The following is a 22562-nucleotide window of genomic DNA, read 5'->3' as shown; positions in this document are numbered from 1 at the left end:
TAACTATAGTAGCCAGGTTTTACAACTCTACCACACCGAGCTCAGTAAGCGTTAGGTACTATGAATAGTCTAATTAGTAAATTATCCGATAGGATCCTAGAGAATGGGACTGTCCTGGTTTCTTGATGAAGAACAAGTGTCTCTGGAGAACAGAAACTTTTCAGGAGTTGTGAATTTGACAAAGAATAAAAATGCAAGGGGGCTGGAGCAATAGCACAGCGGGTAGGGCGTTTGCCTTGCACCCGGCCGACCTGGGTTCAATTCCCAGCATCCCATATGGTCCCCTGAGCACCACCAGGAGTAATTCCTGAGTGCAGAGCCAGGAGTAACCTCTGTGCATTGCCGGGTGTGACCCAAGAAGCAAAAAAAATAAAAATAAAATAAATAAAAATAAATGCAAGATAATGTGAAAATTCCTTTTGTTTCCTTTATTTTGGTTTTTGAAGAAGCTTTAAAAAAATAGATGGACCGGGAAATACGCTAAGCGAAGTAGGCCAGAAGAAGGCTAAACACGGGGTGATGCTGATGCAGGCGGGAAGGGCCTCGCACTCAAACGTCGGTCAGCAGAGCGTCTGGGAAGGAGAATGTTGAGCCGGACCCGCCGTGTGGGCGCAGAAGACAAAGACCTGAGGCGCCCAGACCCTCCTGAAGCTCCTCTCGTGGGAAACCCGCGGGCCTCGCGGAACTCTCCTTCAGTCCCAGTAACTTCAGCGCTCCAGCCCAGGAGACTCCAGAACATTCCGGAGGCAGACGAGCCCGCCCGCGGCGTCCCTCGGAGAGGCTCTCCCCCTCTCCCCTTCCCCTTCCAGCCCTCCGAATAACATCTGCCCCTTCACTGCCCATCCACTCCTGAACTTCTCTCAGCGGGGCCAGCGCGCACAGCCCGCGTCCCTCCGGCGCGGGGAGGGGAGAGACGCAAGGGCGGGCGGGCCGCGCCGTGGATCCACACCCCTCGGCAGGGCCGCGGTCGCGGCGGGCGCGGGAAACTGTGAGCCCCGCCGGGCTGAGAAACAAAACGGGCTGGAGCCAGAGCACAGCGGAGAGGGCGTTGGCCTGGCACGCGGCCGACCCCAGTTCGATTCCCGGCATCCCACAGGGTCCCCGAGCACCGCCAGGAGTGGCCCCTGAGCGTCGCCGGGCGGGACCCAGACAGCAATAAAATAAAACAAAACAAAACACGGGAACATTCCGTGCCCCCTGCCCTGACAGCGGCCGCGCGCCTGCGCTGGCGGGGGGTGGGGAGGGGCCGGACAGGTGGGCCCCGCGCCCTTCGCGCCCCGCCCGCGCCTCACTTGCCCACGCCTCGCGCAGCCCCCGCCGGCGCGCGGAGCGGCCGCGTCTCGCGCGACCTGCGCCTCTTCTCGCGAGGCTTCGGGCCTCCCCGCGCGCCGCGGGCCCCGCGTCCTCGCCCACGCCCTGGGCGCCGGGAGCCCCGCCCGGCCGGGCTGCGGGGCAGCGGGTGAGTCGGAGCGGGCGCTGGGGACGCGGGCGGCGGGGAGGGGGCGTCGCGGGGAGGGGGCGCGGGCGCGGCGGCCTTCCCGGGGCTCGGACGCGGCGCGCGGCCGGCCCGGCGAACCGTGTCCCGAGAGTACAGGCGCTGGGCCGGGCCGCGCCGGTGTGGGACCCTGACGGGGCGGAGGGGAGGCGGCTCCGGAGGGGCTGCCCGCCTGCTACCTGGCGGCGCGTGCCTGGGCGGAGTCGCTCACCTGGAGGGGAAAGTCGTTTCCTGATAGGGCGTGTGTGTGTGTGTGTGTGTGTGTGTGCGCGCGCGCGCGCGCCTGTGCGTGTGTCTGTGTTTGTGTGTGTGTGTGTGTGTGCGTGCGCGCGCGTGCGTGTGTCTTTCAGAGAGCGACATGTCATCAGTGGAATCACAGCGGGAACCTTTGCCCCAGTCGGACCCGTCCCCGTCGCCGAACTCATGCAGTTCCTTTGAGCTGCTCGACATGGACGCAGGCAGTCTGTACGAGCCGGTGTCGCCGCACTGGTTTTACTGCAAGACCGTGGACTCCAGGGAGACGTGGGTCCCCTTCGACGCCGAGGACTCGCAGCAGCTGGAGGAGGCGTTCGGCTCGGGTAGGCGCTCCCGCGTCCCGGCTCTCCCGGCGATGTTAGGGTATTGGTCCGGATCGTGCACCGGTGTTTCGTAGGCATTGCTGTTAGCGTGCGTAGGTAGATCTGCCTTGCTGCCCACCGGTTTGTAACATTCAAGAAGTCGGTTTGTATTCTGAAAGTACGAAAGGGCTTACTGTAGTGTCTTTATTGTCATATAGTAAACTCTTATGTTCTCGAAAGTACCCAGGCGTTGTTTATAAGGAGTCGGTATTACAGTGGAAAAGAAGGAACTTAACTTCCAGCCTTTTGTTCTGAAGCAAGAGTAATGCTGGTACTGTTTTATCATTATCATAATCACCATGGTGATTAATATACTTTTTGTTCCTCTAGTGAAATTTCATTAAAGCTTTCTTAAATACTGTAAAGTTTGGGAAAGGGCTCTGAGAGATAGTACCGTGGGAAGGGGCTCTTACCTTGCTTGAAACCAAGCCAGATTTGATCTCTGGGGTCCTCTCTGGTTCCCTGGGTCTGCCAGGAGTGATCCCTGCGTACGGCCAGGTATGGGCCCCAAACCAAACTGAAGCAGAAAACAGTTTTTTGGGGCGGCAGGGGTTTCAGAGATATTATAGGGGTTGAGGCACTTGTTATGCAAGCAGCTGATTCCAGTTTGATCCCTGGTACCACATCTGGTCCCTCAAGCACCACCAGGAGTGCTGAGCACAGAGCCATGAGTAAGCCCCCTGAGCACTGCCAAATGTGGTCCAAAAATCCACCCAAATTTTTCAAAATTTTGGGTTGGAGAGTTAATACAAGGGGTCAAGGTGCTTGCCTTGTATGTAGCAGCCCCTGGTTAGATCCCTGCTACTGCATATGGTGCCCTGAACTCCCAAGGGCCCAACTCCCCACCCCACACAATTTTTTTTTTTTTTTTTGCTTCTTGGGTCACACCTGGCAGTGCACAGGGGTTACTCCTGGCTCATGCACTCAGGAATCACTCCTGGCGGTGCTCAGGGGACCATATGGGATGCTGGGAATTGAACCCGGGTCGGCCGCATGCAAGGCGAACGCCCTATTCGCTGTGCTATCGCTCCAGCCCTCTCCCACAATTTTAATTTAAATTTTGAAGTTTTGTTTCTGGGGCATACCCAGTGGTTGTTGGGACTAGACGTGGCTCAGGGGAACCCTGCAGTGCTGGGGATCAAACCCAAACCTTGGTGTTCTGCAGGGAAAGTGTGCTCTTGGCCCTACTGTATATTTTGGGGTTTTGGGTCATAGGTGATGGTGTTCAGGGACTCCTCCTGGTTCTGTGCTTGGAGGTCGGTCACTCTGGATTCTCAGGAGTGCAGGGGATCAAACCCAGGTGTTTCCTAGATGCAAATCATGCACTCCAGCTCTCTGAACTGTTTCTTCAGCAATAAGTTCTTTTTTTTTGAGGGGGTGGGAGCCATACCAGCAGTTCTTGGGGGTCATTCATAGCAGTGCTGGGGGGCTGGGGGCAGTATGTGATACTGGTCCTGGGAAATGAACGAGGCCTGCATGCAAAGCTTGCATTCTAGCCTGTTGATTTTATCTCTCTGGCCTTACACAATTTTCTTTTTAAATTATTTTTATTATAGTTCAGGCAGCATGATTTTTTTTTTTTTTTTTTTTGCTTTTTGGGTCACACCTGGTGATGCACAGGGGTTACTCCTGACTCTGCACTCAGGAATTACCCCTGGTGGTGCTTAGGGGACCATATGGGATGCTGGGATTCAAACCTGGGTTGGCCGAGTGTAAGGCAAATGCCCTACCTGCTGTGCTGTCGCTCCAGCCCCTACACAATTTTCTTTTTAAGTGACACTTTCATTTCTCCTCAGAAAAAGAACAAAAAGTGTTCTGTGTTTTTTCCCCGTGTTCCTTTAAAATCAAGAATAGTTTTGATAGTTTGTAAAATAAAAATATTCAGTTAAATTCCATTTAAAATTTTTTTTAAAAGGCCAGAGCGATAGCACAGCAGGTAGTGTGTTTGCCTTGCACACGGCCAATGCAGGTTTGATTCCTGGCATCCATATTATCCCCCAAACACCTCCAGGAGTGATTCAAAAATAGAAAGAGACAGATGGAGAGAGAGGAGGGAGAGAGGAGGGAGAGAAACAGAGAGGAGAGGGGGGAGAGAGAGAGAGAGAGAGAGAGAGAGAGAGAGAGAGAGAGAGAGAGAGAGAGAGAGAGAGAAGACGGAGGAAGAGGAGAGAGAGAGAAGAGGGAGAAAGAGAGGAGGGAGAGAGAGAGGAGAGAATGAGCATGCACATGGGCTTCTCCAGAGGCAGGTGAAAAATGCACGTTGCCAAGTGTGTATTTGAGATGCAGGCGACCCCCAAGAGAGAGATGGTGCCATTTTGTTTAATATTTAGCCAAGTAGAATTTTGTTTCAAAAGGCTCTATAGTATCTAACTCAGCATTATATTTTGGTAAACTTACTTTAATGTATGTATATTTCTTTTTCCCTTTCCAATCCTTGATAGGAAAAGATTGTAATGGGAGAGTTGTCCCTACTGATGGGGGCAGATATGATGTCCATCTGGGAGAGAGGATGCGGTATGCTGTATACTGGGATGAGCTGGCATCAGAAGTCAGACGGTGCACCTGGTTTTACAAGGGAGACAAGGATAATAAGTATGTCCCCTACTCCGAGAGCTTCAGCCAAGTACTAGAGGTATTTTTGACTCTTTTTCAGTTCATCATTTTCTGTAATTATCTTTATTTAATATCTTTCTTCCTTGTGATTAATTTTATGAAATTTCCAGGAAGAGTTTGGGTCTTTTGCATCATGGTTTAGATAATTTCTTTTGCAAGTTCCAAGAAGAAGAAATTTGTGTTTTGGCTCGGGGGCCTTTCCAGTGGTTCTCGGGCCCCGAGGGTCCCTCACTGTGATGCCTGATGGAGAGTGCAGTTCTTGCGCTAGGACCCTGCTATGCAGTGGCCACCGAGGCTACCCACAGTGCTGGAGAGAGAATCTGAAACCTCTTATCTGTAACACCGTTGCTCCAGTTCTTAGAGTCATCTCTCCAGCGCTGTGGTAGAGTAGTATTAAGTTCTGATTTTCAATACAGGAGATTGTACAGTGGGTAGGGTCCAGGCGAGGCATAAGTCTGACCTGGGTTCGATTCCTGAAAGTCTCTGGGTGCAGCCCTGGAGGCTCCCTGAGCACCTTCCTAGGGTGGCCTGGGTAGGCCAGCGTTGCATCCTCGGGCAAGCCCAGATGGCCGGGAACCCTCCTCCAACCAATACTGTGGAAACTGTTAGACCTTTAAATTAAAGTGCTTCTCAAAAAATTCAAATGTTTTTCTAAAGTGATCATTGTTAATACTACATATTACTGTTGTGAGGGACTGGAGCGATAGCAGCGCGGTACAGCGTTTGCCTTGCACATGGCCAGCCTGGGCTTGATTCCTCCATCCCTCTCGGAGAGCCCGGCAAGCTACCAAGAGTATCCTGCCTGCACGGCAGAGCTGGCAAGCTACCCATGGCATATTTGATATGCCAAAAACAGTAACAATAAGTCTCTCAATGGAGACGTTACTGGTGCCCGCTCAAGCAAATCGATAAACAACAGGGATTACAGTGCTACAGTGCAGTGCTACTGTTGTGAGGCCACATGTGGTGGTGCTGTGGTGATGGTGATGGGATATGTGATGCGGGGATTCACCCCAGGGCTCCCTCAGGCATGCAGGGCTTGTGCTAGACCAGTGAGCCATATCCCCAGTCCCATCATTGTTGATATAGATTTAATTTTTTTTCTATTCCTGGGGATTGAGCCCCAGGGATAGAATTCAAGGCTTATGATTTACCATTGTGCCACCTCCCTGGCTCCCTACTAATATTTAACTCGTGACCACAGATTTGGTCTTTTTCCCTTCATTCATTTTTCTTAATCTAAAAAGCATCTAATTTTTGTTTCTTTAAAAAAATTGGAGCACATTATTGTTAAAGGAAAAATATGATTATGATCTCTAGAGGACATAATTGAAGTACTTTTTTTCCTTTTTCTCTACACTATTATTTATACTTCTAACAGAAATTTAAAATTTAAAATCAATTTGTTAACTCAAAAACTATTTTTAATTTAATCTTTATTTTTATTTCTTTTTGTGTCACAACCGGCGATGCACAGGGGTTTCTCCTGGCTCTGTACTCAGGAATTACTCCTGGCGGTGCTCGGGGGACCCTATGGGATGCTGGAAATTGAACCCAGGTCAGCAGCGTGCAAGGCAAAAGCCCTACCCGCTGTGCTGTCGCTCCGGTCCCATCCAGCCCTATTCTTAATTTTATAGAAAATATGATATTTTATACTTATTGAAAGAAACGTGAACAGAAATTTACTTCAATTTAAGTGACAAAGGTAGGAATGATTCTTTGCTATATACTATTCTCTATTCTAATTTTATTTATTTGTTTGGTATTTTTTTGCTTTATGGGTCACACCCGGCATTGTACAGGGGTTACTTTTTGTTCAAGCACTCAGGAATCACTCCTGGTGGTGCTCAGGGGACCATATGGAATGCTGGGAATCGAACCTGGGTCGGCCGCATGCAAGGCCCTACCTGCTGTGCTATCACTCCAGCCCCTATCTATTCTAATTTTAAAAGGATTATCAAATTTGATAAGTTGGAGTATGAAAATTTTTTTCTCTCTTTTTTATTGAATCACTGAGATAGACCCTTACAAAGCTGTTCATGATTGAATTTCAGACATACAGTGTTCCAACATCCATCCCTCCACCAGTGCACATTTCCCAGCACCAGTACCCCCAGGTTCCTTCCCATCACCCCTACCCCCACTCCCTGCCTGCCTCTATGGCAGGTGCTTTTCTTCTCCCTCTCCCACACCCCTCCCTCTCTTGTCTCTATCTCTCTTGCTCTTTCTGTCTCTCTTCCCCCCACCCCCGCCCTCTACTTTTGGGCATTGTGGTTTGCAATATTGATACTAAAAGGTTACCAAGAATATCCTTTTACCTGCTTTTAACACTCAGTTCTTGTCCAGGTGATCATTCCCAGCTGTTATTGCTATACTGGTCTCTTCTCTCTTTTATCTACTCTCAGCCCCCCCCACACTTGTGGTTAAATCCAACCATTGACCAGTCTAACCCTTGTTTTCCCTGCCATGGATATTAGTCTTCTACTGTGTATTTATGTTTATATACCACAAATGCGGTCATTCTATATCTGTCCCTCTGCTTCTGATTCATTTTACTCAGCATGATACTCTCTAAATCCATCCTTTATAGGCAAATTTCATGACCTCATTTTTCCTGACAGCTGTATAGTATTCCATTGTATAGATGTGCCATAGTTTCTTTATCTGTTCGTCTGTTCTTGGGCACTCAGGTTGTTTCCAGGTTCTGGCCATGGTGAATAGTGCTGCAATGAACATATGAGTGAGATGGTGTTTCTGTTGTGTGTTTTTGCATCTCCCAGGGCATATTCCCAGAAGTGGTGGGTGCTGGGTCAAATGGGAGCTCAATATCTAGGTTTTTTTTTTTTGTTTTTATTTGCTTTTTGGGTCACACACGGCAATGCACAGGGGTTACTCCTGGCTCTGCACTCAGAAATTACTCCTGGCGGTGCTCAGGGGACCATACGGGATGCTGGGACTCGAACCCGGGTCGGCTGTGTGCAAGGCAAATGCCCTACCCACTGTGCTATCACTCCAGCCCCTCAATATCTAGTTTTTTGAGAAACATTCATATTGTTTGGAGTATAGAAATTCTATTTGTAATATTTTATCTGGCATTTTTCTTGTGAATAAGATTTGTTTTAAATGATATGTTAGAGAAATCTAATGAAATGTGTTTTCTTTTAAGGAAACTTACATGCTTGCTGTAACTCTGGATGAATGGAAAAAGAAAATAGAATCTCCCAATAGGGAAATTATAATATTACACAATCCAAAGGTAAAGGTACACTAAAGTCTTTGTCTAATATGGGAGGAAAGGTTAATTTCATTACTAAGGATAACTCGATTGGTTTCTTTTTCTGAATGATTCTATTTAGGACGACCTTTGGTAATCTTTTATGTTATCTTCATAGATATGAAACTTTTTTTTTTCTTTTTGGGTCACACCTGGTGATGCACAGTGATTACTCCTGGCTCTGCACTCAGCAATTACTCCTGGCGGTGCTCAAGGAACCATATAGGATGCTGGGAATCGAATCCGGGTCAGCTGCGTGCAAGGCAGGTGTGACCCAAAAAGCAAAAAAAAACCAAAAAACAAAAAACCCCACATTTTTTTAGAAATGTAGGAGTACTGCTATTTATTCAGCCATTGATTAAGCTGATTGAATTGGACATGAACTCCACATTACTTTTTTTTTTTTAATTGAATCACTGTGAGATACAGTTACAAAGCTTTCATGTTCAAGATTTAGCTGCCGTATAATGATTGAACATCCATCCCTCCACCGGTGCACACTTTCCACTACCAGTGTCCCAAGTATATCCTCCCCTCCATCCCAGTTAACACCCTGCCTCCATGGCAGACAGTCTTCCTAATACTCTCTCTCTCTACTTTTAGGCATTATGTTTTGCTGAATTTTCCCTCCACCATTTAAGCCTGCCTGCCAGGGGCAGATGCTAGATCATTTATTATTCATTGCTCATTTTATTTATTTATTTGCTTTTTGGGTCACACCCAGCGATGCTCAAGGGTTACTCTTGGCTCTGCACTCAGGAATTACTCCTGGCGGTGCTTGGGCGACCATATGGGATGCCGGGGATCAAACCCAAGTTGGCCACGTGCAAGGCAAACGCCCTACTGGCTGTACTATCACTCCCGCCCCCATTGCTCATTTTGAATATGATGGGTGCTGTGGCTGCACGCTTCTGGAGTCCTAGATTATAAATGGTTGGATCCCAGAGACATATCTTTAGGGCACCAATTCGTTTTGGGATTCATTTGGGAGTCTCTGGACCAGGGCTGTTGGTGCGCCAAGATGGTGCCTGGAGGCACATTGTGGGCATATCAGATGAGTGGGCGAGAGCCAGGGAGGGACAGCCCAGCATGGAGATTTAGTCCTGGAACCCACATACCTAGGCCTTGCTTGTGGAAGCTCTTGGTCACCGGGGTTCCGTCTGGAGCAGGCAGAGATACTGCACCTGTTCCATCTGGGGTGCCCCGGTTTTGGCTAGGTGGGGCCTGGAGAGATCTCTGGCACTGTGGTGTCTTCCGGGACTCGCTGCTGTGTCTCTGGCTTTTGATTTCTTTTGAGATTTATTTATGGGTCTCTGAAGCAAGGCCAGTAATAGAGATTACATAGTGGTGCTGGAGTTGGCTCGTGGGGGTGACTGCCAGTGCTTCCATGAGTATTAGGAAGTGTGGGGAGGTAGCTTACCCCAACTCCGTGAAAGCCTGGAGATTTCTGTCACAAAACACGCATACCAGAATTTTCAGCAGATTATATCTTGGTGAGGTCCGTCCTGGGCTGGAGCAATAGCACAGTGGGTAGGGTGTCTGTGTTGCACACGGACGACCTGAATTCAATTCCTCTGCCCCTCTCAGAGAGCCTGGCAAGCTACTGAGAGTATCTTGCCTACACAGCAGAGCCTGGCAAGCTACCCGTGGTGTATTCGATATGCCAAAAACAGTAACAAATCTCACAATGGAGATGTTACTGATACCTGCTCGAACAAATCGATGAGCAACGGGATGACAGTGACAATGACAGTGACAGTGACAGTCAGTGACAGTCTGTCCTGAGACGCTGGAGTCAGGCCGGGGGTATGGCGGTGATTTTGGATTGAGGAAGCAAGCAGCTGCTGGGGCTCTGCTTTGCTTGGGCAGGCCACCAGGCCAACCTGCCCCCCTCCAATTTACCCCAGTCTTTTCAGTCATGCACGGGTTCGAGATTAACTGTGGCTTTGGATCTCTTTCGAGATTTATCTATGGGTCTCTGAAATAAGGCCAATAAATGAGCTTGTATAGCTGAGCTGGAGGTGGTTTGTGGGCATGGTTCCCACATACCTGATTTAATGGCGCCCTTGCCATTAAATTTCTTGGTAAACTTGGTCCCAAGTTGTTGGGGCTGCCCAAAGGCACAGTGGCAATTTTGGGGTGTCGGGAAGCCTGAAGGTACCATCAGGCTGCTGACGTACTTGCCCCGCAAGTACAGGTTGACCTGCTGGTGACACTCTGCCTCCGAGACAGAATTTTCTTACGGAAGATATTGCCCCTGAGATGAAGAAGTCGCTGAAATTATTTGGACTTCCCTCCCATGTACAAGGGGTTTTGCATTTCTTAGTTAAATTGGCTTGATCAGGACTGGGGGAGTTGTGTGGTGCTGGAGCGTGAACCTCACTACACCATTGCAAGGCCAGCGCCTTGCCCGCTGTCACTCCACCTCATCTGTGGAGATTTTATTTTTTTGCTTTTTGGGTCACACCTGGCGATGCACACGGGTTACTCCTGGCTCTGCACTCAGGAATCACCCCTGGCCGTGCTCAGGGGACCATATGGGATGCTGGGATTCGAACCCGGGTCGGCCGCGTGCAAGGCAAACGCCCTACCCGCTGTGCTATCGCTCCAGCCCCATCTGTGGAGATTTTTATTACGACCTTTACTAATACAGACATTTCACCAGCACCTGTCATAATATTTTCTAACATAATGCCAATATCCCCATTCTTAGGATGAAACAGACTTTCATACTTCTATAGGCCTATTCAGATGCTCCCCTTAAATTTTTTTTACTCTATTTTCTCTTACTAAATTTTACATTTGTAGAATTTATTTACTTCATGTAAATATTAAAATACATTAGCACAGAATTATTTGTAGTACTTTTTAAATTTATATACTATTAAAAATAGTTTTTGAAAAAAAGTTATTTTATCAGTTATGATATAATTATGTGAATTCTAGGACTTTCGCTCTGTTCACCTCTATGTGTAGCTGTTCCTACCTCCACAATTAAAAGAAGAGATCTATCCCAAATATGAAATAAAAAGAAACATAGTAAGGGACCAACAAATGAACCAAAACGTTTTGACTGTTTTGTTTGTGGAACTGAATTTATAGCACCTTGGGGGTGGAATGTGGAAGGTTCCTTGGAACCGTGGTAGAGGAAATGAGCTCTCTACTGTAGTGTTAGAGTGATGCAAACATGAAAAGTTTGAGTAACAATATTGTAAATCCCAGTATCTCAATAAAAATGATTTTTTATAAAGTACGACCGGATGTCTCTTGTATTCTCAATCTCCATCTAGTTTAATTAAGTTGTAACATACGTAAAATGTATGTTTTTTGTTGTACTCTATTTTCAGGGTTTTCAGTTGCAAGTTTTGGAGATGCCTATCAGAACTCCAGTTGAGATTTGACTATGTTTTGAAAGGCATGTTCTTACCTTCTTAAATGAATAAGTAGAGATGGCTCTAAAGTAGAAAGTTTTTATTGTTCTGATTTTTTTTCATTTTTTAATTTAAGCTTATGGTGCATTACCAGCCAGTTGCAAGCTCTGATGAATGGGGCTCGACACCCACTGAGCAGGGGCGACCAAGAACAGTGAAGAGAGGGGTTGAAAACATCTCTGTGGACATTCATTGTGGTAATCATTTTTATTTTTCATTTTCTGACTCATGACTTAAATGGTGATCTCTACCTGTGAATTTGGGTTTTCCACAGGCTTAGAATTGTGTCATGGGCTAACAACCAAGGATCGTAGAGATAAGTACCAAGAGGATTTCTCCATGGCTTGGAAGCCGGCCTCACATGCTAGGGGAAAAGATACAGAAGGGAACACCAAGTAAAGGATGCTTGGAGGACCCACTCGGGATGGGAGATGTGTGCTGAAAGTAGACTACAGACTGATCATGATGGCCATTTAACACCAGCATTGCAGACCACAATACCCTAAACTGCATTGCAGACCACAACACCCTGAAGGAGAGAGAGAGTAAAAGGGAATCCGCCTGCCACAGAGGCTGGGGGTGGGGTAGGGCGGGGTGTGTGTTGGGGAGAGGGATGCTGGGAACATTGGTGTTGGAGAATGGGCACTGGTGGAGGGTTGGGTATTTGATCACTGTAGGACTGAAACGTAAGCATGAAGGTGTTGTAAGTCTGTAACTGTATCTCACGGTGATTCATTACAAATACTTTTTTTTAAAAAATTAAAAAAAAAAAGAGGGGCTGGAGCGATAGCACAGCGGGTAGGGCATTTGCCTTGCATGTGGCTGACCCGGGTTCTATTCCCAGCATTCCATATGGCCCCCTGAGCACCGCCAGGGGTGATTCCTGAGTGCAGAGCCAGGAGTAACCCCTGTGCATTGCCACATGTGACCCAAAAAGAAAAAAAAAAGAAAAAAATTTAAAAAAAAGAAAAAGAAATGTGTCATGGAGCTGGGGCAATAGTATGGCGGGTAGTGCGTTTGCCTGCACATAGCCGGCCTGGGTTCGATTCCCAGCATCCCATGTCCCCTGAGCATCACCAGGAGTAATTCCTGAGTGCAAAGCCAGGAGTAACCCCTGTGCATTGCCAGGTGTGACCCAAAAAGCCGAAAAAAAAAAAAAAGATGTTACATCATATGGCTTTAGTCTAAGTTTAATGTCATGGGGGCCAGAGCAATAATGCAGGGGATGTTGGCATCCCATATAGTCCCCTGAACACTGCCAGGAGTAATTCCTGAGTGCAGAGCCAGGAGTAATTCCTGAGCATCACCAGGCATGGCCCCAAATCCAAAACAAACAAAAAATTAATATCATGGGCCAGAAAGGTAGTTCAAGGCCTAGGGCATTTGCCTTGCTTCTGTGAACCTGGTTCAGTTCCTTGTATCACATTGTTATTTTGGGTTTTGTTTTTGTTTTTGTTTGTTTATTTTGCTTTTTGGGTCACACCCGGGATGCACAGGGATTACTCCTGGCTCATGCACTCAGGAATTACTCCTGGCGGTGCTCAGGGGACCATATGGGATGCTGGAAGTCTAACCCAGGTCAGTCCTGTGCAAGGCAAATGCCCTACCCGCTATGCTATCGCTCCAGCCCCTCCTTGTATGTCATTGGCCCTTGAGTACTGCCAGGGAGCACCTCTGAGCACAGTTCCAGGAGCAGCCTGGAGAGCCCAGGGCCTGGCCCACCCCCCCTTCTCCAGAAGTGGTCACATCAAGTAAGAATCTTATGATAGCCTCTTACAAAGTTGCTTAATACAGGGGCTGGAGCAATAGCACAGTGAGTAGGGCGTTTGCCTTGCACGCGGCCAACCCGGGTTTGATTCCCAGCATCCCATATGGTCCCCTGAGCACCACCAGGAATAATTCCTGAGTGTACAGCCAGGAGTAACCCCTGTGCATCACCGGGTGTGACCCAAAAAGAAAAAAAAAAGTTGCTTAATATATATAGGCATCTCCAATATGCACGGGTAGCTTGCCAGGCTCTGCCGAGCGGGCTCGATACTCTTGGTAGCTTGCTGGGCTCTTTGAGAGGGGCAGAGGAATCAAACTCGGGTAGGAGTGAAAGGCGAATGCCCAACCGCTGTGCTATGCCAAAAACAGTAACAATAAGTCTCTCCATGAGAGACGTTACTGGTGCCTGCTCGAACAAATCGATGAGCAACGGGATGACAGTGACAGTGACAATATATATAGGAGGTTGGGTGAAATTGGCAATAGAAACCTGGAAGTCATTAGGACTGATAAACTGATTTAGTCCTAATTCTAAGAAATGTGATTCCCTCTGCTTGATTAGAAATTTATTCCTCTTAACTCCTTGAAGCTTTTGAAATAAGAACTATTTTTTCAGTAGAATTTTGGTAGTTATCTATTGAGGTCTAAGTAGGGCCATTTATTATTGGTTTTATAATATACTTAACTAGATTATAAAATTCCTCTTTACATTTTTTTACTTTTTTTTTTGGTCCGTACCTGGTGATGCTCAGGAATCACTCCTGATGGGCATGAGGGATGATCTGGGGTGCCCAGGGTATCACTCCTGATGGGCATGAGGGATGATCTGGGGTGCCCAGGGTCAGACCCAAGCTGGTTGATGCAAGGCCAGCATCCTACCCGCAGTGCTGTCTTTTTAGTCCCCCAGATTCCTTTTATCTTACATAGGAAATGGCTTGTCTCTTTTTTTTTTTTTCTTTTTGGGTCACACCTGGTGATGCACAGGGGGGTTATTCCTGGCTCATGCACTCAGGAATTACTCCTGGCAGTGCTCAGGGGACCATATGGGATGCTGGGAATCGAACCTGGGTCGGCCAGGTGCAAGGCAAATGCCCTACCCACTGTGCTATCGCTCCAGCCCCAGGAAATGGCTTGTCTCTTGACTAGAATGTTAGAGTTGGTAATTTGAAAAGGTAACTTTAAAATTTCAGGCTTTAGTTACATACTAGACATTGTAGGGGCTAGGGATGCAGCTGAGCACTTGCCATGCATGTGTGAGGCCTGGGTTCAGTTTATTTGCTGTACGATGGTCTGATCACTGTTGGTGTGGCTTAACAGCATCCTACCCCCAGTATAGTAGAGGACTGGGGTGATAGCTCAAGGACTGCATTGTATGTGTTCCATGGGCTTCAGGTTTGATCCCGACACTATACGCCATGGGTCCCCTGCCACCCTCTACCAAACAACAACATAATAATATTAAAAAATCTATTACTGGAACTGGAGTGACAGTACAGCAGATGGGACCTCTGCCTTGCATGCAGCTGGCCTTGGTTTGATCCTGAGCATCCCAGGAATGTGGTCCCCAAGCACTGCCAGGAGTAACCTCAGATGTGACCCCTCACACCCACACTTCCAAATCCTGTTACTGTTAAATTGCTTGAATTTGATAACTGCACTGTGGTTGTATGCAGGATAATAATAGATACATGCAATCTGATAATTTAGAATTCCCAGATAATTTGGGAAAATGTATGATTTATACACACATAAAAGAGAGGTTAATAAACTAAGTGTGATATATGTTAGCATTAAAGCCGGACATAGGAGAATTTCTATACTAATTCTCCATAAGGTTTCAGTTAACAATAAAATTTTGTTTTGTTTTGGGGCCGATGCACAGGGGTTACTCCTGGCTCTGCACTCAGGAATCATTCCTAGCAGTGTGCAGGAGACGATATGGGCTGCTGGGGATTGAACCCAGGTCGGTGGTGTGTAAGGCAGTGCCTTACCTGCTGTACTATCTCATGAGCCTAATAATAAGATTTTTTTTTAACAATCTTTTTGAGTGTGTTTTATTTTTTTGGCAGGGGGTGGGGCTGCACTTGGTGGTGCCCAGGGGACCATGTGTATTACTGGGGATCTGAACAGGGTGGGCCACATGCAAGGCAAGTGCCTTAACCCCTTTTTTTGTTTGTTTTTGGGCCATATCCAGAGATGCTCAGGGGTTACTCCTGGTTCTGTGCTCAGGAATTACTCCTTGTGACCCTGGCGGACATAAGGGGTGCCGGGAATCGAACTGGGGTTGGCCATGTGCAAACGCACTCCCCACTGTACTATTGCCCCACCCCACCCCTTTTTACAATTAAAAAAGATTTTGTGCTTATTTTAAGAGAAACCATTGTCATTTATTTTATTTTTTGAAACCATTGTAATTTTATTAAGTAATTAAGTATAGGACAGTTATATATCCTTTAAATTACTTGCTCATATTAACTTGTGCATCTTTGTCACTTATTTGTTGTGAATGTGTGATTTTAGAACACGTGATTTGCTGTCTGGAATAATTTTCTTCTGATTCTGTTCCAGGGGAGCCTCTCCAGATAGATCACTTGGTCTTTGTGGTCCACGGCATCGGACCTGCTTGTGATCTCCGCTTCAGAAGCATCGTTCAGTGTGGTAGGTGTGCAGAGTGCATGCATGTAGAACACTGGAGTCAGCTTGTCCCCACTTAGACCGAGTGGAACAGTACATTTCTTAGGCTAGTAGTTTATTTTTTAGCAACTCTTTTTTTTTTTTTTGCTTTTTGGGTCACACCTGGCAACTCACAGGGGTTACTCAGGGGACCATATGGGATGCTGGGAATTGAACCCGGGTCGGCCACGTGCAAGGCAAATGCCCTACCCGATGTGCTACTGCTCCAGCCCCCCTCCTTTTTTTTTTTTTAGCAACTCTTGAGTGAATAAGCTCTTAATCCTTAAAAATTGCTTTTAAATGTGATGACCCTATTTTTTACCATTGCACATTTAAAGATGATGTAGTGTAGGCCTCCCTCAAGTCTGTGTTCCCTGTTTCCTAGCTTGCTTGTTCCACTCTGGAGAAGGCTGTGTTCTCTCTTGAACACATGTCCCCACTTTCTCTCCTCTCACATCTTTCTAAGCAAGTTTTGTCAAGAACAAGTACTTTGCTTCACTTAAAAAAATGAAAATAGTGGCTGGAGCAATAGCACAGCGGGTAGGGCGTTTGCCTTGCACGCGGCCGACCCGGGTTCGAATCCTAGCATCCCATATGGTCCCCTGAGCACGGCCAGTAGTAATTCCTGAGTGCATGAGCCAGGAGTAACCCCTGTGCATCGCTGGGTGTGACCCAAAAACCAAAAAAAAAAAAAAAAGAAAATATACCATTTAATTGAATAACAAACTTCAACTATTTTTTTATAATTCATATTGTAACTCATTGTGTAATTTTTTTATATTCTAATTGAAATATACCTAAGTATATTTCCTAATATATTTCCTAAATATTCCTAAATATATCTGGGCATATCAATTAGAATATTAAAAAAGCTAATCATAGTATGAATTACAAAAACCTCCGATACAGGTTATTAGTATAACTTGATTTGGGAAGGTAGCAGCCTCTGATGCATCTCGAAGGACACGAAGCCTGGGATGATGCATTGTGCTCAGGAAGGGACAGGTGACTACACGTCCAGCATGCACTGTCCTTATTCCAAACCATCAGTGGTTATATACTTTGCATGATTAAAAAAGCAATTTCCTACTGATAACAAGGCAGTTATCCTGTTACAGTGAATCACATAGTACGTTTCTCCTTTATCAGCAACCACATACAATCACTTACTAGTTAACTTGTTACCACCATAATATATCAAGGTGCCAGCCTTGAGCGGCAGGACCGGGGGCCTTCCCAGAGGGCCGGGAAAGGCACTCCGTGCACTTGGTGGCCACGCTTCCACAGACAGTTCCCAGGCCTGACGCAGCCGAGGTCACCGTCTCAGGGGCTCGGGTTGTCTTCTGACAGACTGCTAACTTGATAGAAGTCAGAGTGCTTCTGTCCTGATTGGAGGGTGTTAGCCAATTAAGCATAAGCTATAAGGTTAAGATTGATTAAATATAAATTTCAAGGATGTTTTTAAAAAGCTGGAGTACTGAACATTGCTTGTTTGTAAGAACCAGAATGTTAGGATAAGAATCTGATTTTGAGGCCTATTGACATACTGATGAGATTTTTTTTTTTTTTAAATTGAAACAGTTCCTGGAATAGTAGAAATTTTTAATTTAACTTTTTCTTTGATAAAATATTTTGTATGGTAAAAGCATCTTCTATTTCAGAGAGATATGTTTTCCTGTAGAAAAATTTCCTGTAGGTAATTTTTCCCGAATATCCTTCTGCTGTATTTGAGTCAAACATAATTATAGACAGTGTAATTATACTGCTCATTTCATCCTAATTCTCTGATCTTATTTTTCATTGTTGATGCATAAGTTAATTTTCTTTTCCAGTTAATGACTTTCGCAGTGTTTCTTTGAACCTGCTGCAGACACATTTTAAGAAAGCTCAGGAAAATCAGCAGATCGGGAGGGTAGAATTTCTTCCAGTCAACTGGCATAGTCCTTTACATTCTACTGGAGTGGATGTGTGAGTAATACTTTTTTTTTCTTTTCTTTTTTTTTTCTGTGCGAGATAGTAGTGGTAGGGGCTCTGCCCCTTCAGCAGTGCCGAGGGTTTATGGTGGTGGCTGGGATGGTCCCTCCTAGAGATACTTGGCCTTGGGCTGAGCTTGATGGTTCTGTGGTTAGCTTGGTGATGTGGTGCTGGTTGGGAGGGTGATGCTGGGGCTGCCGGGGCTCATCCAGCTGTGCAGGGGAAGGGCTGAGCTTCACCCATTCCAGGCAGATCCTCCAGCCCTCGGAATATACCCTACCTCCTGAATCATAGTATGCTTCCTGATTATGTTTGTGGCACTTCTGCTGTAGATGATTATATATTTAAAGTCTATTCAGCCTCAAACATTTTGCACTGTGTGTTCTGTTTCTTGGCCACACCCAGCTGTGTTTAGGATTTCTGAGGGATCACTCTGGGCAGTGCTTCCAGGGCTCTCTGCTGCGGGCTCAGACCCGTGTCAGCTTTGTGAAAAGCAATCACCTTATTCTCTGGCCCGAGTTTTGTACTTCTGTTTTTCTTCTTTTTTTTTTTTTTTTTGCTTTTTGGGTCACACCCAGCAATGCACAGGGGTCACTCCTGGCTCATGCACTCAGGAATCACCCCTGGCAGTGCTCAGGGGACCATATGGGATGCTGGGATTTGAACCTGGGTTGGCCGCGTGCAAGGCAAACGCCCTACCCGCTGGGCTATCACTCCAGCCCCTGTTTTTCGTCTTAATTATGTATTATTAAATGCTATCAAATCTCTTGGTTTAAATAGCCAGATTAAGAGCTAATTGTGACTTCCATTATATTTTACTTAATCATTAATATTTGTTGGGCTGGAGTGATAGCCCAGCGGGTAGGGCGTCTGCCTTGCATGCAGCCGACCCGGGTTTGATTCCTCCTCCCCTCTCGGAGAGCGCGGCAAGCTACCGAGAGTATCTCGCCCACATGGCAGAGCCTGGCAAGCTACCCGTGGCATATTCAATATGCCAAAAACAGTAACGAGTCTCACAATGGAGACGTTACTGTTGCCCGCTTGAGCAAATAGGTGAGCATTGGGTTGACAGTGACAGTGACAGTGGTTAATATTTATTACAACAGCTTTTTTTTTTAAGCATACAGAGGCAGACATTGAATTTTTTTTTTTTTTTTTGCTTTTTGAGTCACACCCAGTCATACTCAGGGATTACTCCTGGCTCTGCACTCAGGAATTACTCCTGGCAGTGCTCAGGGGTCATATGGGATGCTGGGAATCGAATCCAGGTCGGCCGTGTGCAAGGCAAGTGCCTTACCCGCTGTGCTATCGCTCCAGCCCCAGATATTGAATTCTTTGTGTCTTTGTGCATACCCAGTGGTGCAAACAGTGATTTTTGTTTATAGTGTAAGCATTTTTTTTTTCTTTTTGGGTCATACCCAGCGATGCTCAGGGGTTACTCTAGGCTCTGCACACAGAAGTTACTCCTGCTGTTGCTTTGGGGACCATATGGGATGCCGGGGATTGAACCCAGGTCGGCCTTGTGCAAGGCAAACGCCCTACTTGCTGTACTATTGCTCCAGCTTTATAATATGAACATTTTTATCTTAAGGTGTCAAAAGCGGGGCTGGAGCAATAGCACAGCGGGTAGGGCTTTGCCTTGCACGTGACCGACCCAGGTTTGATTCCCAGCATCCCATATGGTCCCCTGAGCACCGCCAGGAGTAATTCCTGAGTGCAGAGTCAGGAGTAACCTCTGTGCATCGCCAGGTGTGACCCATAAAGCAAAAAAATTTAAGATGTCAAAAGCTAACCATACCTCAGGATGTACAAAGAAGATGGTTATTCCTTTCATGACTATATTTAAATAATATTTGCCCGGATTTAGTGGGAAAATAAATTTCCAAATGTTACAATTATGACCTGACAGATAATTAACACAATGACCTTAAAGTGATGACTTTCTAAATTACAAGAAATTTTATGAAATGTCAAATGTAAATTTTATGTTAATATCAGAAAAGATTAATTTTGAACTGAGGGCTCTCCAGAAAGAAATGTGTTCATAATAAAGGTCTAGGACAAATAAATAAATAAATAAAAATAAAAGTAAAGGTCTAGGACAGAACTGGAATGCGTCTCTGGAAGATCAAGGAAGTTATCAGCATTATTTCCATGCTGCTTTTAGGAGGAGATAGTACAGTAGCTAGGGTACTTGCTTTGCACATAACCAACCTGGGTTTGGTCCCTGGCACTGCATATGGTCCCCAACCACTGCCAGAAGCCATCCTGAGGGAAGAGCTGGGAGTAAGCCCTAAGCATCGCTGGGCCCCAAACCAAAGCAAAACAAAAAAGGGGAAAAAAGTAAAAGTGACTTTCCATTGTCTTTCAGTTCTTGGTGCCCTATGCTTTGCTTATGTTCCTGGGGCCTGTGCTCTGCCGTGACACTGCTGCCCTGGTGTGGCGCTCGTGCTTCTAGACGTGAGGTGATGCCAGGAAGTGACTCAGTGCCCTCACTGAACGACAGAAGCAGTTGAATCTTCGAGGAATATTTCTGGGAATTTTGAGGAAGCTTTAACTAGAAGTTCATATAGATTATACCAGCATATCATCTTCTTTTTGGGGGGTGGTGGTGGCCATACTCTGCGACACTTAGGGGTGACTCCTGGTTCTGCACTCAGGAATTACTCTTGTTGGGGTTCAGGGGACCACACGGGACACCAGCGATTGAACCCGTGTCAACTGAAATTTTGCATTGAAAGATGGTGCTATCAGTTGTGATCAAAAAACCTTAATGTTGAAAACTTGAGCAAAAGCCTTTCTGTATATTTTCTGAGATTTCGTTTTAGAGAATTATATATATATATATATATATATATATATATATATATATATATAAAAGCAGTGTGTGTAATAAAATTTAACATAGTGATTATGATTACCCAGCCTCAACGAGCCTGAACACAGCCAGTTCTGCCCACTTCATCTTCATCCCTGTGTCTACTGCCCATCTCGCCCGTGTGTGTTGATATATTCCCCACCCTTCCCTTCTTTCATTGTTGCTACTGTTGTAATAACTTATTTCACACTCTTGGTTTTGGTGTTCACATACTTAACTGACGGTGACACCTCTTGGGGTCACACCGTTTAGTTGTGTTTGGGTGGGTCCCAAGCAGGAAAACTGTTGGTGTTCTGGCAGTGGAAATGGCACTCATAGCCTTGGCCAGCTCAAATGGCTGAATGTATGGTCTCCCTGCACCTCTGGGAGTGACTTCTGTACTTAGGGGTCCCTCCCTGCAGTGCTTGGAGGATTGAACCTGTGCGTCCTATGTGCAGAGCATGGTTCAGCCCACGGGGCTACCGCTCTGGCCTCCTAAATTCTTCTTACATCAGCAAATATATACTCAAGTATTCTAATTTCCAACTAATATCATGTGTGCATGTATATAAACAACATATTTATACACATATACATGCCATTTTATATTTGCATACAAATACCAGTTCATGATCACACACTTTTTTGTTTTTTATTATTTAAATTTATTTATTTATTTATTTATATTCTTTTAAAAATTTTTTTTTTTTTTATTTTTGGGTCACACCCGGCAATGCACAAGGGTTACTCCTGATTCATGCACTCAGGAATTACTACTGGCTGTGCTCGGGGGACCATATGGGATGCTGGGAATTGAACCCGGGTTGGCCGCGTGCAAGGCAAACGCCCTACCCTCTGTGCTATTGCTCCAGCCCCCAAAATTCATTTATTTTTTAATTAGTGAGTCACAGTGAGGGTACAGTTACAGATTCACACATTTTCGTGCTTGTTTTTCCCTCATGCAATGTTTGAGAGCCCATTCCTCCACCAGTGTCCATTCTCCACCACCAATGAACCCAGTATCCCTCCCACCCCCCAATCCCATCCCCCCCACCACCCTGCCTCTGTGGTGGGGCATTCCAATTTGATATCTCTCTCTCCTTTTGGGTGTTGTGGTTTGCAATAGGGGTATTGAGTGGTCATCCTGTTCAGTCTCTAGTCTACTTTCAGCATGCATCTCCCTTCCCACGATGGATCTCCAATCACATTTCACTTGGTGTTCCCTTCTCTATCTGGGATGACTTTCCCCCAACGTGTGAGGCCAGCTTCCAAGCTATGGAGCCAACCTCCTGGTATTATATACTACTATTCTTGGGTATTAGTCTCCTATTCTGTTGTTTTATATTTCACAGATGAGTGCAGTCTTTCTATGTCTCTCCCTCTCTTTCTGGCTCATTTCACTTAGCATGATACTTTCCATGTTGATCCACTTACATGCAAAGTTCATGACTTCATCCTTTCTAACAGCTGCATAGTATTCCATTGTGTAGATGTACCAAAGTTTCATTAACCAGTCATCTGTTCTCGGGCACTCAGTTTTTTTCCAGATTCTGGCTATATTGTAAACAGTGCTGCGATGAACATATAAGTGCAGATGTCATTTCGACTATACTTTTTTGTTTCTCCAGGATCTATTCCCAGAAGTGGTATTGCTGGATCAAATGGAAGCTCAATTTCTAATTTTTTGAGAATTGTCCATATTGTTTTCCAAAGGGGCTGGACCAGTCGGCATTCCCACCAGCAGTGTAGAAGGGTCCCTTTCTCCCCACATCCTCTCCAACAGCGGTTGCTTTTGTTCTTTTGGATGTGTGCTAGTCTCTGTGGTGTGAGGTGGTATCTCATGGTTGTTTTGAGCTGCATC

General features: G+C 46.0%; 1 protein-coding gene across 1 annotated transcript in view; it reads left to right on the top strand.

Moving 5' to 3' along the window:
• Positions 1-1332: 1332 nt before the first annotated feature.
• The window catches only part of DDHD2 (DDHD domain containing 2), a 36060-nt gene continuing 14830 nt past the window's right edge, over positions 1333-22562 (top strand). Inside the window, exons 1-7 of the mRNA XM_055133884.1 lie at positions 1333-1459; positions 1846-2073; positions 4554-4744; positions 7892-7981; positions 11507-11627; positions 15766-15855; positions 17703-17838. Of these exons, the coding sequence (XP_054989859.1) occupies positions 1854-2073; positions 4554-4744; positions 7892-7981; positions 11507-11627; positions 15766-15855; positions 17703-17838 (848 nt within the window). The 5' untranslated portion in view covers positions 1333-1459; positions 1846-1853. The remainder of the gene's footprint in view (positions 1460-1845; positions 2074-4553; positions 4745-7891; positions 7982-11506; positions 11628-15765; positions 15856-17702; positions 17839-22562) is intronic.

The sequence above is a fragment of the Sorex araneus genome, chromosome 1 (genome assembly GCF_027595985.1).
Source record: "Sorex araneus isolate mSorAra2 chromosome 1, mSorAra2.pri, whole genome shotgun sequence".
Lineage (NCBI taxonomy): Eukaryota > Metazoa > Chordata > Mammalia > Eulipotyphla > Soricidae > Sorex > Sorex araneus.
Note: the sequence above shows the minus strand (reverse complement) of the source record. Positions and strands in the feature narration are given on the sequence as shown.